This window comes from Equus przewalskii, chromosome 17, assembly GCF_037783145.1.
Source record: "Equus przewalskii isolate Varuska chromosome 17, EquPr2, whole genome shotgun sequence".
Lineage (NCBI taxonomy): Eukaryota > Metazoa > Chordata > Mammalia > Perissodactyla > Equidae > Equus > Equus przewalskii.
The window spans coordinates 5,967,771-5,986,497 of NC_091847.1; the positions used below are offsets into that span (position 1 = coordinate 5,967,771).

At 39.2% G+C, this 18,727-nt stretch overlaps 1 protein-coding gene across 2 annotated transcripts in view; it reads right to left on the reverse strand.

Annotated features, from left to right (window-relative positions):
* Positions 1–18,727, reverse strand: part of CNTNAP5 (contactin associated protein family member 5) — a 769,999-nt gene that overhangs the window by 94,257 nt on the left and 657,015 nt on the right. For both annotated transcript variants that reach the window (XM_070581024.1, XM_070581025.1), the window contains one exon: positions 4,523–4,762. In XM_070581024.1, the coding sequence (XP_070437125.1) occupies positions 4,523–4,762 (240 nt within the window). The remainder of the gene's footprint in view (positions 1–4,522; positions 4,763–18,727) is intronic.

The following is an 18,727-nucleotide window of genomic DNA, read 5'->3' on the forward strand; positions in this document are numbered from 1 at the left end:
GTACATTGACAGTGATGAAAGAAATTGAATAAGATACAAATAAATGAAAAATATTCTGTGCTCATGGATTGGAAGAATTGGTATTGTTAAAATGTCCATACTACTCAAAGAAATGTAGAGACTCAATGCAATCTCCACCAAAATTCAAATGACATTTTTCACAGAACTAGAAAAAATAATTCTAAAATTTGTATGGAACCACAAAAGATTCTTAATAGCCAAAGTAATCCTAAGAAAAACAAAGCTAAAGATATCAGGCTCCCTGATTTCAAAATATACTACGAAGCTATAGCAATTAAAACAGCACAGTACTGGCATAAAAACAGACACGGAAATCAAGGGAACAGAATTAAGAGCCCAGAAATAAATCCACACATATATGGATAATTAATTTACATCAAAGGAGCCAAGAATATACAAGGGAGAACAGACAGTCTCTAATAAATGGTGTTTGGGAAAGTAGACAGCCATATGAAAAGAATGAAAGTAGACCACTATCTTAAACCATACACAAAAATTTAACTCAAGATGGATGAAAGACTTGAGTGTAAGACCAGAAAACATAAAATTCCTAGAAGAAAACATAGGTAGCAAAATCACTGACGTTGGTCTTAGTGATGTTTTTGTGAATATAACCTCAAAGGCAAGGGAAACAAAAGCAAAAATAAACAAATGGTACCACATCAAACTAAAAAGCTTCTGCACAGCAAGAGGAGCCATCAACAAAACAAAAAGACAATCTACTGAATGAGAGAATATGTATGCAAATCTGTATCCTGCAAGAAGTTAATATCCAAAATATATAAAGAACTCAAAAACTCAAGAACAAAAAAGCAAACAACTCACTTAAAAATGGGCAGAGGACCTGAATAGACATTTTTTCAAAGAAGATTTATAGATGGCCAACAGGCACGTGAAAAGATGTTCAACATCACTAACCATTAGTGAAGTGCAAATCAAAACCACAATGAGATATTACCTCACTGTTGAATGGCTATTATCAAAAAGAAAAGAAATAGAGATGATGTGGATAGAAAGGAACTCTCATACATTGTTGATGGGAATGTAAATTGATACAGCCACTATAGAAAACAGTATGCAGATTCCTCAAAAAATTAAGAATAGAACTAGCATATGATCCAGGTATTCCACTTCTGAGTACTTATCTGAAAAATATGGAAACACTAATTCAAAAATATGCGTGCACTCCTATGTTCATCACAGCATTATTTACAATAGCCAAGATATGGAAACAACTAAAGTGTCCACTGAAAGATGAATGGATAACAGGATGCTGTATATATGTATATACACAAAATCTTAAAAAAGAAGTGATGAACAAACATAACAAAAACAAACTCATAAATACAGAGAAGAGATTGGTGGCTACCAGAGGGGACGTGAGTTGGGGTTGGGCAAAATGAGTTAAGGGGGTCAATTGTATGGTGATGGATGGTAGCTAGACTTTTTAAGGTGATCACTTTGTAGGGCATACAGATGTCAAATTATATTGTTCTACACCAGAAACTTATATAACGTTATGTACCAATTTTACCTCAATTTAAAAAACAAACAAACAAACAAAAAGTTTAACTTATAGTTCCTGTATGACCCTGCAATTCCATATCTAGGTATCTACCCAAGGAAACAGAAAACATAAGTCCATACAAAAACAGGTACAAGAATATTAATAGCAGCATTTTTCATAATAGCCAAAAGAATGAAAACATCCCAATGTCTATCAACTGATCAATGGATAAACAAAACGTGGTGCATTCATACAATGGAATACTCTTTTGGAAATAAAATGGGATTCAGTATTGAAAATTCTACAACATACATGAACCTTGAAAACATTATATTAAGCGAAAGAAACCAGACACAAAAAGACGACATACTGTGTGTTTCTATTTACATGAAATATCCAGATAGGAAAATCCATAGTGACAGAAAATAGATTAGTGGTTTTCAGGGGGTCGGGGAAGAGGCAAATGAGGAATAGCTGATAATGGATATAAGAGTTCTTTTGGCGATGATGAAAATATTCTGAAACTAGGTAGTGATAACGGTTGTGCAACTTTGTGAATATGCCAAAAACTCCTGAATCGTACATTTTAAAAGGGTGGATTATACGGTATGTAAATTCAATCTCAATAATAAAAAAATAGAAACACACAAAACAAAGAACTACATATTTGAATCCTATTAAATACATTCCTGTACAGAATAAAATCAGGGTCATAAAGTGGAAAAAGGAACAGAAAAGATGCTAGATGGACCTCCAGCTCTGACATTTATTAGCAAGTCATTAAACCTCTGTGACCTTTAATGTCCTTATATGTTAAATGCAGATATTACTGTCTTCCCTGCTAGATTGGGGATAGGAATTAATGTTGTAGTCAATAATTACTAGCTAATATTATGATTACTATTCCTTTGTAAAATAATTAGAAACAGAAAGTGGGTCAATGGACCATAGTTCTATTCCAGGCATTGGTAATGGACAAATGTCCCTAATTCCACCCCAGATATTTCCAGTATTTGCACACCCTAAAAGATGCATGCCATAGTAAGTTAGCATACAAGACTACCCCAATAGATAGCACACTTTTTCAGGACCATCTTGTAGCTAATAGCTCCCATTTCAATTCCAAGCCGCATTTCCCAAAGGCAATTGGCATGGCTAAAAGACTTGGTTAAAAGCTTCATCTTATATACTTTGCAACTGATGAATATAAAGAGAATCCTTTCCTTGAGATTTATGAGATAGGGGAAAAAATTTGGAAATAGTGAAGTATGAAGCAAGCTGAAAAGGCTAATCACATATTTATCTATTTTGCTTATAGATCAAAATAAAAAGTGGAAAGAGAACACCAAGGAGATTTCAATGAATGCAGTCATAAGACACAGTGGCATAGACACAAGATAATTAATAGGACCTGTTTCAGAGAAAGAAATTAGTGAAAACTTAGGCTGAATCTGGAACAACATGATCTACGAGATATTTGAACAATGTCTCTGGAGAAATGCAGAGAGGTCTATTGTTCCTTATTTTCCAAACAGAAGACTTGGGTATAGAGCCTGTAAAACAATGTTAGAATACTTTACTGACTGGGCCTGGTAGTGTTTATCCTGCATTTGCTGCTTCCAGCATGTGGGCCCAGTCTCAGGGTAGCATCAATTTTTCAGGGAAAGTTATTCAGAGACATCCCCAGTGTGACAATCCAGTAGCACTTTCCTTGTCTTAGCTCACGTTAAGAGCCTACTGGGATGGGACCAACTTTATTTCAAGCTCCCAGGCAGGGCCCAACACTCTGTTGGCCCCAAAATTTGTACCATTAATTTTCTCCCAAGGAGCACAATGCTTCCCAGGAATAACAAGTAAGTAATTCAAACTAATTTGAGAGGACAATGCAAAGGAACTAAGAGCTTAAATTACAGAGGCCTTCACAGATAACACTAAGAGCTTTTTTCTCTACTGTTTTTAAGTTTCAACAGTAAGTTGGACTAAATAAAGCATTGCTTGGTAGAGGTGCTTGGGAAATGTGCTTTAACGAATTGACGGAAATTATTTACAATTGCCATAATTGTTGGTATGTAAATGGTGTTTCAAAGAGTTTAAAACATTTTATTTTAATAGTTTAAATGCTGCTTTTGAAATATTGCTTACATTATTTGCTCAACAAACTTTTTTTCCATCAATAAAATAAGCTTTAAAATTCTGCCAAGATTTATAGGAGACCAAATCTTTTGCCCCTCTATTTGAAAAATGCTACTTATTTATACTGAATAGTGAGATTTTATAGTTTGTAGAGTTATCTTGAATTTACCTAAAGAATTTACACACTGACAATCATTCCTTGTCCAACATATATATCCTTCATGGTTAGCTTTGCATTTGTCAATGCAATGAATTCATAAAATTAGGAGGAGATGTGGAAAGGCCCTGGAGTAGGAATTTTGACCCTTGTGTTCCATTTTCAGGCCCCGATGAACTAAATGTGAATCTCCAGGCAGAGCTTTTAAAGCCTCAGTCATGCCACTCATGTCACCTGCGTGATACATAAATTTTATTAGATACTTGATATTGATTTTACTAACTTATGCACACTCCCTCTATTGTAAACATGATTTAAGATGGCTTAAGGGACTCTAAGCTTCCTCCAGGGATAGATTCTATAATATTTTTTATTGTATTTGTGGAAGGAACAATGGAACTGGAAAGGTTACTGCACCCCGCCATTATCCCTCTGATAGAACAGGAATGAGAGTTCACCTCTCACAGTACTCAGCTGACTTTCAGCCACAGAGAGCATGTGGCCCTGTTATCATCCACCCAGATGAACCATGCTGCCAGAGTCCACACACAGTGCTAGTGAATGTATGTTATGTCGAGGAACCATACAGAGTGTCTAAACATAGGGGAACTGAGGGATTACTCAGGGCATAGGTATCCTACAACTGACCACTGCCTGTAGGCCTACAACACATCACGGTGGAAAAGCAGAAGTTCCTACTGTACCTTTTTTGCAAAAGGGCCCTTCATATGGTGAATTGGTGCAGTCGCAGAAGTATCCACTGTGCTTCTCCACACACTGGCCCCCGTTGTGGCAGATACTGCCGTAACTGCTGCAATGGCCTGGGCATCCTGGCCGGACTCCAGACGTGACCTTTGCCCTTTCTTCCAGGTCAAGTTTCTGCCCATTCAAGTGTAAGGAACGTATGCAACCCAGGAAGCCCTTCTGTCTTGATGATGTTCCCCCTACATGGTGAAAAAGAAAAGAAAAAACCTAAGAGACTATAGGGTTCAAATTTTTTAGGTTTACTATCAGCATTAGTAACAGTTAACTATTGTTCTATTGTCATGCTCTGTTGGACTTTTCCATTAAAGTTTCCAGTGAGAATTAGGAATTCAAAGAGCCTGGGAAAATTGCATGTCTTTCCAGGCTGGAAAACCCACCTCTCCACTTCAAAAAAAATGAAAAAAGACTATAGGGGCCAGCACCATGGCCTAGTGATTGAGTTCAGCGCACTCCACTTTGGCAGCCCAGGTTCAGTTCCCAGGGCGCAGACCCATGCCACTCGTTGGTGGCGACTCACATACAAAATAGAGGAAGATTGTCACAGGTGTTAGCTCAGGGTGAATCTTCCTCAAGCAAAAAGAAGAACATTTGTAACAGATATTAACTTAGTGTGAATCTTCCTCATCACAAAAAAATTAAAAAGACGATAGTTTATGTGGAATCCTGCACATTACATGTTTAAGATAGAAACTTCAGGTGGCCATGTTTCTTTCAGATGAGATAAAACTGTTCTTGGTCTACAGCAGATGTTTATCTGAAGTAGAATGCACAGAATGATACTGCCCCTTCTGGCAAAGTTAGAAGCAAGCTGTTATGTGCATCAAGTTAGAAAACTTCAACAAATTTTGTAAAGCTTTTGCAGCACACGGCAATGTACTAGAAAGCGGGTGGACTTTAGGACCAGACAGACATGGAGTCAAACTCTACCTCACAACCCAATTAGCCATACTGACCATTGAATATCCTAAGCATCAGCTACTTGATCTGTAAAATAAGAGCAGGTCTATTTAATGTGTTTATAGTAAGGCTTAGCTAAGATTATGGAATACATTATACCCTGAACCACTGCTCTTTGCTATCTCTCCTCTTGAGCCTTCAGAATGGCTAGAACCAGTAGGTTGCTAATATATATATATACGCTCATTGATTCTAGAGATTACATTCACATTATTCTTTGGAAGTCAAATTTCTCCTTCTGGAATACAGAAGAGGATTGTAACCCAACTTTCTGCTGAAGGTACAGCCTCAAGATTTCAGAGAGATTTGCAGTGCTCATTGCAAATTATTCAAAAACAGAGTCGATTCAAAGTGACTGAATATTTTTTTACTACTGAAATCTGAGATTCTACCAGCCTAAACCTCTGATATCAAAAAAATGTGTACTGAGAGACAACAAACCAAGAAATTAAGCTAAATCCCATCAGCAGATATTTATTTTGTGTTGGGAATTCTGGGAGAGCCCAGAGAAGACACAAATCCGCCCTGCATTAAAGCACACAAATTCTATTCCAAAGCCAGTGCTTTGGGCTCAAATCTACAGTCATGGATAAATGGAGGACACACTCAGTTCTTCAAGGTCTACAGGTGTACTAATGGAGAGGAGGAGAAAGTGCATTAGAAGACAAGGGCAGGACTGACTTGTCATTTACTTTCTGTATATGTCATCTCTCTTTTCTGAACCTCATTCATTTCTAGTCCCACATGCTGCAACTTTATTAAATCTTGGTCTAGCAAATGAACAGGTCAAAGTATATACCACCAAGTATATATCACCAAGTATATATCACCAAGGTGGATACAGATGTTAATTCCAAATCTGTTGTCTCAGATCAAAAATATAGACGTTAAACAGGAAAAAAGCTGCAAGTTAAAGAAATGAATACTTAACCTAAAGAATTTCTGTTATTAGCCAGCCTGGCAGGATGGATAAGAAAATAATTGGATATGAAGATGGTGGGAGTATACGGTGGGAGTAGGGAGGATTCTGCCTCCCCTGAATCACATCAGGTCATCAGACCCATAAATATATGTAAGGCAGTCACCGGAGGCATCTAAAGACTGAGACAGAACATTCCTAAAGGATTAATTTAATCTCTTATTCTGAACTAATGATAAAACGCCATTGTATTTTCTGCTCTGATAAGTGATACGTGAGCGAGCCAGGAGGTCAAACCAAAATTGCATTCTCCTGTCTGTCTCAATTTTAGTGAGTAAATCTCCTTTTAACCACAAGATAAATCAATTATAAATACAAGCAGATAATAGAGGAAGGTTCATTATTTCTTTCCTAGAGATTGCGTAGAATAAGGAGGGGAGGATTTATGTAGTCAAATGTTTTGTCTTATTTTTTTCCCTTATTTTGTAGTCACTCCCTGTGGTGGAGTTGAATAATTCTTCATATATCTTGTTAGTGGCATTTTTCTTCTAGCAGAGGTGGAGAATGCAAGATCTATTGCGCATTTTCTTATGTGTGACTTAGTCAACATGTTTATAAATGGAGACGGTGGTGGCTGGGGCGGTTTCTCTGGCAGCAATGTGTCCTTGAGGTTTGAGACATATAGATTACGGTGAGAATGACCCCAAACAAGGGGATCATTTCAAATCTCAGATTCTGACAAAACACGATGACATGATGAACTATGAACTAAACTGCGCAGTGAACTAAATTTCACTTTCCACCTGACTGCTTTTTATTCTTTACAAGGGAGAAACACTAGAAGTTAGGTTTCTTTTTCTTTATGTGGATTTGCTCTCCCAGATATCTCTGGATCCACCTGCTTCTTTCCACACCCAGAACCACTGGTCTTAGGGCAATCCTCCTCAGCCCCACTTGAATCCCTGCAACAACCTTCTAAATGATCTTCCTATCCTCAACTCTGGCTCTTTCATCATTTTGTAATCAGAGAGATCAACCAAACGTGAACATTTGATTCTGCCATTCCTGTTTGATGCCCTTCAGAGACTAGTCATTGTCCTGAGGAGTAAGCTCAAATCCTTAACACAGCTGGGATAGAATGAAAGATCTGGCCTCCACTTATTTCTCCATGGTCCTCCTCTCATATTCCCTGCTGTGGTGTCAGTGCACCAGGCATTCTGAACTATTAACGCCTCCTCAATGCCCCATTGTCCACCTTGACTTCAGACCTCTTCATGTACTTTGTGATTACGTGGTATGTTACCTCCCCCACGCACTCCACTGCTCACCCTACTCTGTAATCACATACACATACACACACACCTGCACTCACACCCACACACCTGCACTCATATACATACATTCCTTAGTCACATATTTTCTGCCTATCCAGTATTTATTTTAATTAGTCATCAATTTTTTTATAAACAGGAAATATTTTAAAACTTCTAGTAAGTCTTCCACTGAAACTTCAGATGGTCTGTTAACAATGAGCCTGTTTTCCTGCCTGACACAGCTCAGTGGCCCTGGGGTCAGTTCCTTTAAGAAGACATGTACTCTCCACTGGGCTACACTCTCAACCAGGACCACTTCATTCATTCATGTTACCATTCTGGCCCTTGCAGGTATTTGATTTTCAACTGCTGCTCTCACATACTTTTCTCTCTACTTGTGTGCATCTTGTCTAGAGTTTACTGTAAGTTTGGAGGAACCACAACAACAAAATGTACCATTATTCTTAAAGCAACTGAAAATCATTTATTTTGAAGTTCCTACTTCATCTGCAAACTGAGAATTAGGTTGGTGCCCCTAATCCTAAAAAAAATAATAATAAAATATTTTCAAATACTTGTGGTGACAGATGGTTACTAGACTTGTCATGGTGACCATTTCGTAATGTAGACAATGTCTACAAACCTGAAATGAACACAATATTGTATGTTGATTATACTTCAATTAAAAAAATATTTTTTGTATGCTAGAGACTTTATAATTATCTCATTGAAAACTCAATGAGAAAGAAGGTATTCTTCATATTATTCACATTACATAGTTGAGGAAACAGTGTCAGAGAGATTACTCTGGTCAGAGTCAAAAATCAGACTTAGGTGGCAGAGCCAGGAGTCAGACTGGCATCTCTTGCCCTTCAAAGCCCTAAAATCCTAAAATGAACTATTTGATTAGTGAGTTTGGGTCAGTACTACAACTAGGTGATTCTACTTTCTTCCTCTGGTCTCTTACTTAGTTTCTTTCATCAAGTAGTAATATAGACGTACACATTTATCTTCTTGGCTTTCTTATCACTCTTCTTGACAACTGACACCATTTGTTGGCTGGCCTAGCGAGAAGCAATTTTGTATGAAACTCTTCAGTTGGCCCTTGATATCAAGCATGTTCATTATGATGATGTTTCCTTGGACTGTGGATGAATCAACTCTTAAAAACGTTACTATCATTATTCTAAGCCTGTCTCAGAAAACCTCCATGTGTCATCTCGACAAATGCTCATTGCTTCCAGAGAAACATCTCAATTCCTTGTGCATTTTCTGAACTCAAGTGCAAGAGCTTCTATTCTCTCACGTGTGCCTGCTCTCTTTCCCACAATTACTCAAGGAAAAATCCTTTGTGCAGCACCTTTTTCCTAGAACAACACTGCATGTGTCAAGTCAGTCTGCTGTTTCACAAAAATAAGCAGTGTAGCACTACTTCCCTGTCTTTCTTTTTTTTTTTGTCCTCGAACTTGGAGTAACTGTTTTCTATATGAACTACTTTGCCTAAAGTCAATAGCCCACTGAAGTACAGATGCATTTACCACCTAGATTTCAAATTCCAAAGTGGCAGCAGGTTTAGCGTATACATGACAAATAAAAAGAAATACACTAACCATCAGTTATCTGCTGTTTTTGTTCAGCCCCGTCAACTGGCAGAATCTTGGTACCAGCAGGAAATCTTAAAGACTTTAATTCCAAAATGTGATTTCATTTAGGGCAAGGCACACATCTAGTTAAGTTTTGCCAGATAGAGTGATTTCTTGCTCATGAATCAATAAACACATATTATGAAATAGCACATATGATACTAACTGGATGTCCAAAAGATAAAAGAATGACAGTAATAGTAAATTTGAACTCAAACTACATTCTTATAAAGCACCTTCTATATATTGTTCTTCAGAGGCATCTTCTGATTTAAGCTTCACTACAAATTGCGGCACCCTAAACAGAATACCAAACCTCCTCAAAAAACTGCAAAAGAGTTTGTTGATAACTTAGATTCAGTTAACAATAGATTGAAATTATTTCCTTGTTTGTTTGCTAAAAAACAATGTTGTGAAAAATTTTTGAAAAATAATTCAGCAAGATGTATCAAGAGCCATTAAGGTATTAACATCATTGGCCTTATTCCACATTTTTAAGTAAATATCCCAAATGGTGCAAGGAGGATAATTATACCCAGACATATTTAACTTAGCTTTATATATAGTCCTAAATATACTTCATTATTTGCACACATAGTATAGTTGCATACCTATAAAATCTCCTTCCAAAATAATAACAAATTATTACAATTAAAATGAAAGTATAAGAATATGGATGGATATAAATAACAATACTAAAAATCAATAATTGTCCTATATAGCAATGACCAATTAGAACATGTAATAGCAAGAAAAAAAATCCTATTTAACAACAAAAGTAGCAAAACACCTAAAAAATAACTTATCAAGATCTGTGTCTATATAAAGAAAACAAAATTTTACCTTGGCTCCTAAAAAATAAATAGAACATGCTTTTGTATGATTTAGTAATGTATAGCTATTCTTTTTAATGCAATAAAATACCAATCAATAGCCCAAGAAGAAATATTTTCATAGGACACGAAAAGCTAATTTTAAAATCCATAAAGAAAAGAAGATGATTGAGAATATTTAACACAGTCTTAAGAAAAGGAGTAAAGTGTGTGTGTCTGTGTGGGAAAACTCGTCCTATTCAGTATTAAAATATACTCTGTGTGTGACATTGTCGCAATGCTTGAAAAAAAACTATATAAATGAAGCAAAGTAGGAAATCCAGAAACACATGCTTTTGATAGAGAGATTTTATACATTACAATATGTATTGGAGTTGTAAGCAACTAGGTAAAAGAGGAACCACACAATCCTAACTCAAAACCTTAAGCAAATTCCAGACTCATACAAGATATAAAAGTAACAACAAGCAAAATAATAAAACAAAAAACCCCTAAAAATATTAGGTAAAATACTATATAGTAGTTTAAAATAATGTACAATTTATATTGACATGATGAATTTCCCACAGTATACGTTAAGTAAAAAAGCAAACAAAAACAAACAATAAAACAGCAACAAGCTGTAGCATAATACATACATGTATATTGTTTGTGTAAATATATCCACAAATAATAATATTGTACAGTGTTTCCTAAGGGGACTTCGATGGATGTAAGTACCTCAAATGACGTCTGGAAAGTCACATGCTGTGCTAATAACAGTTACCTCTAAGAAGAGTACTAAGATGTATTATTGAATAATTTTATAGTGAACACCTATTTGTGTATTGATTATACAATTAAATCTTTTTATTTATTATGTATATTGTGCATAATGCTGTTGGTCTCCTTTTTCTAAAAGTCATTTAAGAAATAATTTATTTATCAAGTTTCAAAAGAAACTCCTTACTACAGAATTGTGTATATCTGTAAAACCCTTTATGAATCCTTGTGGTATGTGAATATTAGGGAATGACTTTCCCAGCATCGGCAGGTTTGTGTCTGTGTGTGGGTTGGAGTGTGTATGGAATATTCATCTTGTTTCTTGGGTTTTCTGCACAGAGATTGTTTTTTCCAAGACTACAGGCCAAAAATAAATATTTGCCTTCTTTTGAGAAGAATGGTGTCAGGGCACAACATGTTGCCCAGACAGAGTCCTATGTGTGCATTCTATGGAAATCTCTATTTGGTTATTATCTACAATTCATGAGGAGGCAAAGATACAAGCAAGCACTTGAATTGTGCCTTCATTTCTGTTGCTAATGTGGAGCAACAGGGAAATAATCCCACTGCAGTTCAAGGTCACTAATTTAGTGATCCAAGAGTCTCGCCACAGAATCCTCTGAATTATCGCTTTGCACATCCCTTGGAGGTACTCCTGAAAGAACACCAAGATGATGGGGCAGGAAATTCCCCTTGCTCCTAATCACAGAGTCCAGAAGAACCACAAGAGCAATTTGAATAAAAGGACCATCTCCCAACTCACAAAGATCAAAGCCAAGTTACACCTCACAATGCTCCTTCTCCCAATGATTTTGAAGATGAAAAATCACTGATAAGATCACTATCATAAACAGCCTTAAAGGAGAAGAGTTACGGAAGACTCCTGAGAAAGAGGAGGGATTGCCACCCTCCTTGCGAGAGCAACTGGATAAGAGATACTATACAGACTTCTTCCCTAGAATCAACTGGAGGATCTACCTTCATCCTCCAGACGGGCTGCCTGGCCAAGTCATTGCCCAGCTGGCAGTAGTGTCAGGATTTACTGGATGCCAGCGCCCCTGGCAATCTTCTGATTAGTTTTTCTCCAGGATGGCATTGCCAAGAACAGACATTCCCCCAGCAGCTGAACGACAGACTCATTGAAAAAAAAAGTAGATACAGTAAAAACCTGTAATTATGAGCTTTAAGAATTTTCCCTAATAGTCTCACGTGGCTCAGAGTGATTTTATGGGTGAAGCCAAGAGACTCGGAAATACAAAGGAGACTACGATTTACTAAAAGGATAGAGCAATGGCAATTCAGGGCCAACCAGTTCTCACAATCCAATCCGTTAACATTGTCAACACATTTTGATGTATTTGTGCAGTAATCACTTTGAGACTCTTTCTCATCCCGGCTTCCTTTTCGGACATGATGCTGCAGTGTGACTAGAGACACATCATCAAATGTCAGTAGCAACTCTCTCTTGTCAGAAAAATTAGCCAAAACTTGGGAATAAGGCAAAAATCATAGATGATATTTAACCCATAGCGAGGCAAATAATTTCTTTCCAGTATAACAGGTAACTCCGAAGATGGCTTGTTGAACAATAGTTTTTTTATTTAAGCCGGTTTTATCCTAATGTTTTTATTCTTATTAAATTACCTGTACCTATCCTAGCTTTTCAGATGCTCTCTGAACTGCTCATAGAATCTTATTGGCTTCCTCACTAAATAATGAGTTAAAGAAAATCTCTGATTCATGTTCATTTTCTATTTTCCCAAGACGCATGATTTTACCTTTTTGAAGATTATGTTTAACACATACTAACAGTATTAGTTAAAATGGTGGTGCTTATTATTAGAAAGCATAAAACTGTGATGGAAAGGTTTTGATCCCACAATGCACAATGACTGGAACAAGTTATATTAATAATAATAATAAAAAAATATTTACAAGGCTTTCCGCCTTTTATAAATATGAAGCAGACTGGACACATTATCATCTACATTTTCCAGCTGAGAATACAGGCACCCACGGAAGTTAAATGGCCTTCAGGAATAAGAGGAAGGAAGCAAGGAAGCTTTGCTGAAGAGAAGGGAGGAGAAAAAATGAGGGTGAGTAGACAAATGGACAAAAAATGATGGAACCAGAGCTAACACATTAGACAGCATGCTCTGGAGGAACGGGAAAGCTATAGACATAAGGGGCCCCAGGATACTGGAGGTATTGTCAAAAGAAATGGAAACTCACATATATTTAATCCATCCACTGCCCTCCACTATAGCTTCTAGATTGGGGCTCCTCTAGTGGGAACTATTTCTTATTCAAGATCATGTAGGTGAGCAGTTAGTGAGCCTATACCTAAATCTGGCCTTCAGTCCTAACCCCTATATGTTTGATGAATTAATTTCTCTGGGAAGGGATATGGGGATGAAAGGCGGGGAGGGAAGGATCCCTGATAAAAAAGAGTTTGGAGGATAGGATGGGGAATGGAAAGCGAAGGATATCTGACCCTGTTGTTGAGAGGAGTACCATTGCACTATTTTAAGACAGACCTGAGCTTAAAGCAAGGCTCCGTTGCAGTGTAGATGTAGCAGGTATCAGGGAGTATAAGCTCCTGAGGCTTCTGTAGGAAGCGGCCAGTTGTAGGCACCTACATAGGCAGTGAAGGAGGAAAGTATTGGTCTCCCTGAGGTTTGGACATTTGGGCTTCAGTTGTTCTCCCAGAAACCTGAATAAGTAGTGACTGGCTAAACCAAGTGAGAGAGATGCTTTCTACACACCAAGTGTGCACACACATCCCAGATTGCCTTCTAAGGACAGATTCCCTTAGAGACTGAACTGAGACACATGTTAACGTTATTTCCATGAGATAAGGAAGAGAGAGGCAGGGAATCATCACACAATGTATAAGACAGAGAGTCTGGAACTCAAGCCACATCCACTTTGCCCTGCTCTTCCCCCTTGGATATACACCCCATATGCCACATTATAAAGGGCCTATCTTAAAGTCTCTCTTCCTCCTAGTCTATACTCCTTAAATAGTGAACAGGTCTTATTCATTTTCGCTTCCCCATTGCCTAGCCCAGGGCTGATAACAGAGTATGGCCTCAGAAAGTATTTATTAAATGAATTGTGTCAAAACAAGGATGTGAGAAAAAAGAGAAAGAAGGACACTGTGACAATTGGAAGGGCTGGATCAGACAACCTGCAACACCTCCTCCCAAATCCAGCAAAATGATGCAAATGCCACTCTGAGAACCTACTGGCCTTTAAACAGTCTTTTGGACAAGGAAGTAAGAAAGGAGGAGGCTGATAACCGGGAGAATAAAGAATAAAGTTAGCTTAAGAAAATTGTTTGAATTAAAATGTATGGAACATGGTTTGGTGTTTTGCTGCTTTGTTCAGAGCACAGGCCAAGAGGAAGGCAGTAGCTGAGGACCATGACTGCTCACCTGGCACTGCAAATGTGTGATGGATGTTGTTAGCTTTCAATTTACTTCATGAAACTTATAGTATCCTTGAATCACAAATGGAGGGTCCATCTCTTGTCTGAGCACATACCGTCACTACCAGGTCTTATGGGATTCTCCGTAAGAAAGTTCATCTTCATCAACCAGAGTACAGGGAAAATAATAGCAACTAAAATATGAATCCAACAATAAACACTTCCAAAGCAAGCTTGTGTGTACCATACAACAATGCGAAAATGTGATTTTGAAAGTCCTTTTACCTTTGGAGTTGGTTGCTAAGACAAGGGCAGTTGTAATTTCCCCTTTTATAAAGGCCCTATGCCAACTTTTGAGGCATTCATACATCAGATATACTATCATGTGGGGACACTTTTGCTGATTTGTGCAAATCACAGCGTGGGGCACGATCCCTCTCCTGGGAGCTATTACTCCAATTGAATGTGTCCTTTAAATGTCAAATCTCCTAAATTTCCAGGCAAAGGAGTGCCTCATTATCCTACTGAGCTGGGGAAACAAACCCTTTTCCATTTGAAATGGTTTTTTGCTTGCAACTCTTATTTAATAAATGTGAATAGGAAATTCCAAGTGGGAGAAGGAAACATCCATTGCCATATTCAAGTTTTACAACTGATTTTTGAGTTATTGATAGTAAGTTTAGTGGGCAGAAGGAATAACTGAGACTCAGAAATAACTTGCATAAAACCATAATGCTACTGGTGGAAGGGCCAGCATTTGGAACTCTGCATTCATTCACTTTCATTAATTCACCGGACATTTATTGAATGCTAAATATAGCAGAGAACCTGCACTAGGCTCAAGGATACAAAGATAAATTAGACGCTATATTTGCCACAATAAACCACTAGAGGGGAGAGTGGCAATAATCAGGTCATCAGGACGCATCACAATGGGTCTGCTCATAGAGGTGGAGGCAGGGGTGGATAATACACTCCCTGTGAGAAGATAGTTCATCTGAATCACCAAAAATCTCTGCCTTCAATGAAGAGGAGTCTGCCAGGTAGATCAGGGCAGGGAGTGTCCATCCTGGCTTGAGGGACAGGAACTCCAAAAGGGTATGAATCAAAACAATGCAAACTCTATTTGGCTTTAAAGAGCGTTTTTGAGGAGAAAGTAGGAGGGGAAGAGGCATTATTTTATGGATAATTCTTGGGATTATCCTTGGGGAGAATACAAAATAAATTTTGCTTAAGAAAATTGCTTTGATTTAAAAAATGTGTTTGTGTGTGTTGTACAATAAATCTACGTGATTCTGTCTCAGGTTGGGTTCTAGACAAGCAGGCTGTGAGTTGGAGTTAAAAGGGCAGGATGTATTTTAGAGGGAACCCTTGGGAATCATACCTCTGAATGGGAGGGGAAGGAAGCAGGAGCAGGCAGAAGAGGAGAGAGATTTGGTGCATACCTGACAAGAGTCTAAAACAGCCCCATGGAGACTGCTGGAGCTAGAAAAACCCATCAGAGATGAACTTCCTTGTGCCAAAATGGCTCAGCCTTTACACTCTGGACTCAGTTGGTTATTGTATTTGGACCCCTCTGGGGAGGATGTGACCTTGCCCAGGTGTTTGTTTGCAGCTGAGGCAGCCCTGATGGGGCAGACAGATGGAGACCATCCAGTAACAGTACTCCCAGTGGCAGGGCAATAAGTCTTTCCTGAAGGTGGACGTGGGCAGCACATCCCAGTGTCTATGACAGGTTCCTAAGCCCCTCAACACATGGTGGGCAGGGCCTGAGATGACCCTCACCAGTTACCCTGAGACATGGATGATGAAGCAGGAATCTGAATTAAAGCATGGCACTTCTCATCTCTTCTACAAAATTGCTTTCCTCTACTCAAGTGGCTTTGAAGCCAAATCCCTTTCTCCCAGGATCAAAAGAAACTTTGTAACAAAATGAGAACAGAGTGAAAATCTGACAATAACACTTTGTAGAGAGTTTTCACTATATCTTCTTCCCTCCACCACTCTGCTCAAGGGCTTTCTCGCCTTCTGGTCTGAGTTATCAGCTTTGTCACTAAAGCCTTGGAGAAATGGAAGCAGGCTCTCTAGCCTGCAGGTGGTGTTGCAACATCAGCATGCCTTCTGAGTCTGCTCTTTTCTAACCTGAAACTTTCCTCATAGTCCTGTTCACATCAGCTCAACAGCACCTTGGCTTTGGAAGAGGCACAAACAACTTCCTACATCTCTATTGTCTCTCAGATTGGGCCTTTGAATGTCCAGGTAGTACTGTTTTATTTTCCAGAAAGATCTGGCTTGAGTTTATTTTTATAATTATCACCCTAGCTCCACATAAATAGTGCTGTCCTAGTGTTTTCTTTCTTTATTGAATTATAAATTTTGATGGCTGGCAGTACCAGAAAAATCAGAATGACTGCTACTAACGTTGAGTTTTTGTGAGGTCTAAATTGCAGGGCTTGCCTCGCTGGGCTGCACGAAAACATGATGTCATATTGCACTCTCTTTTAAAAATGAGAGTATGGAGTTCTCGTCAAGATGGCCCTGTGAGCAGACGTTGAACTCGCCTCCTCCCATGAACACAACCAGATTACAACAATTTTGGGAAGAATCACCCTGGATTGAAAACTGAAAACTGGATAAAAAGAACCCCCACGACAAGGGACAGTCCTGACAAAAGCATAAGAGGCAGTAACTCCGGCCAGAGAGGAAAAAAGCCACCTTTGGGAGCAGCGGAGCTTCTCAGCTGGCCAGGCGGGAGCCAACCTAAGGTACGCAGCCCTCCCTGGAGGAGTGAGGTCCAGAGCGGGGGCAATACTGCTATAACCATCCTTCAGACTCAACCCAACTGAGATGGGCGTCTTACTGTCTGGCTTTGCTGGCTATTGACTGCAGCAAGGACACCCCAGAAAAGCTATCAGCCGAAAGCCGAAAAGATCCAGGTCTTAAAGGGCCCACGCACAAACTCACTCATTGCAGCAACCTAAAATCACCAGAGAGAAGGCTGACTGTCCTTTGGTGAAACCAGACTCACCTGGTGGGCTCTGGGGGCATCTTGGTGAGAGGAGGATCCTCTCCTGAGACTGAGACATTGGTGGGGGCCGTTGTTCTGAGCTGGTCCAGGCCTGCTGATATGGTCACCCTTGAGGGCCATTGAGGTGCGTCCCTTGGGCTGTTAGCCCAGGGGTCTGCCACACCACTAGAGCACAGATTTAATCCAGTTCAGCCAGGACAGGCAACCCACCCTAGGGACTGACCCCACCTAACAGCAAGCCCTCAGGCTACTTTTCAGCCTGCATTGACTGAGTGCCTTGATCCTCTACAGGCAGGCAAGGGTGTCTGCCTCTGTGGGGCAGGGTCTGTGTGAGGACCAGGTGAACTGTTGGGGCCATTGGGGCAGAGGTGGGGGCCTCTGCAGTGTGGCAGTGGGGTATACTCCAGGGGGTTGAGAAGTGTGCACGAACCAGGACTGTGTTGACAGTGTATGTGGTCCAGAGAGGGGTGAGGCTTATCAGTGGCAGAAGACTTGTGCTTCACAAATAGCCATAAAAAGGATCAGCTGCACCTTCCAAAGCCTGAAACAACTGAGTGCCTCCATGCCAAGGGCTAGCCCCACTCAGCTGCACTCCTAAGAGAACTGACAGCAGCCTTGTTGGCCTATCACAACTGTATGCCCCTGAGCCTAGCAACCAGCTACACTGAGTACCAACCCAATTAAGAGGACATTTGCAATAAGAGTGTGCTAATAGACTTTGTAGCCAACAGAGCTGAGGCCCCTCCAAACCAGATTTACAAACAGATGGCCAGGGAAGGAAAGATCAGACTCCCTGGGTACCTGCAGTGGGAGCAACCCTGACACAGCAGAAGGACACAAGTAGCCCACAAAGGGGTCACTCCTGGTTCTTATGGTCTGGTGATGAGAGGGAAGCACACTGCTGGGCCTCATAAGGCATCTCATACATAAGGCCACTTCTCTAAGATCAGGAGACATAGCCGACTCACCTAGTACAAAGAAAATAACACAGAGAAAGAGGCATAATGAGGAGGCAAAGGAATACTTTCCAAGCAAGGGAACACTACAAAACACCAGAAACAGAACTAAGTGAAACAGAAACTAGCGACCTCCTTGACAAGGAATTCAAACAAAATATAATGAGGATGCTCACAGATATGCAGAGAAGAATGGATGAACACAGTGAGCATATCAGCAAAGAATTAGAAGATATAAAAAAGAACCAATCAGAAATGAAGAATATAATACTTGAAATGAGAAATTCACTAGAGGGAGTCAAT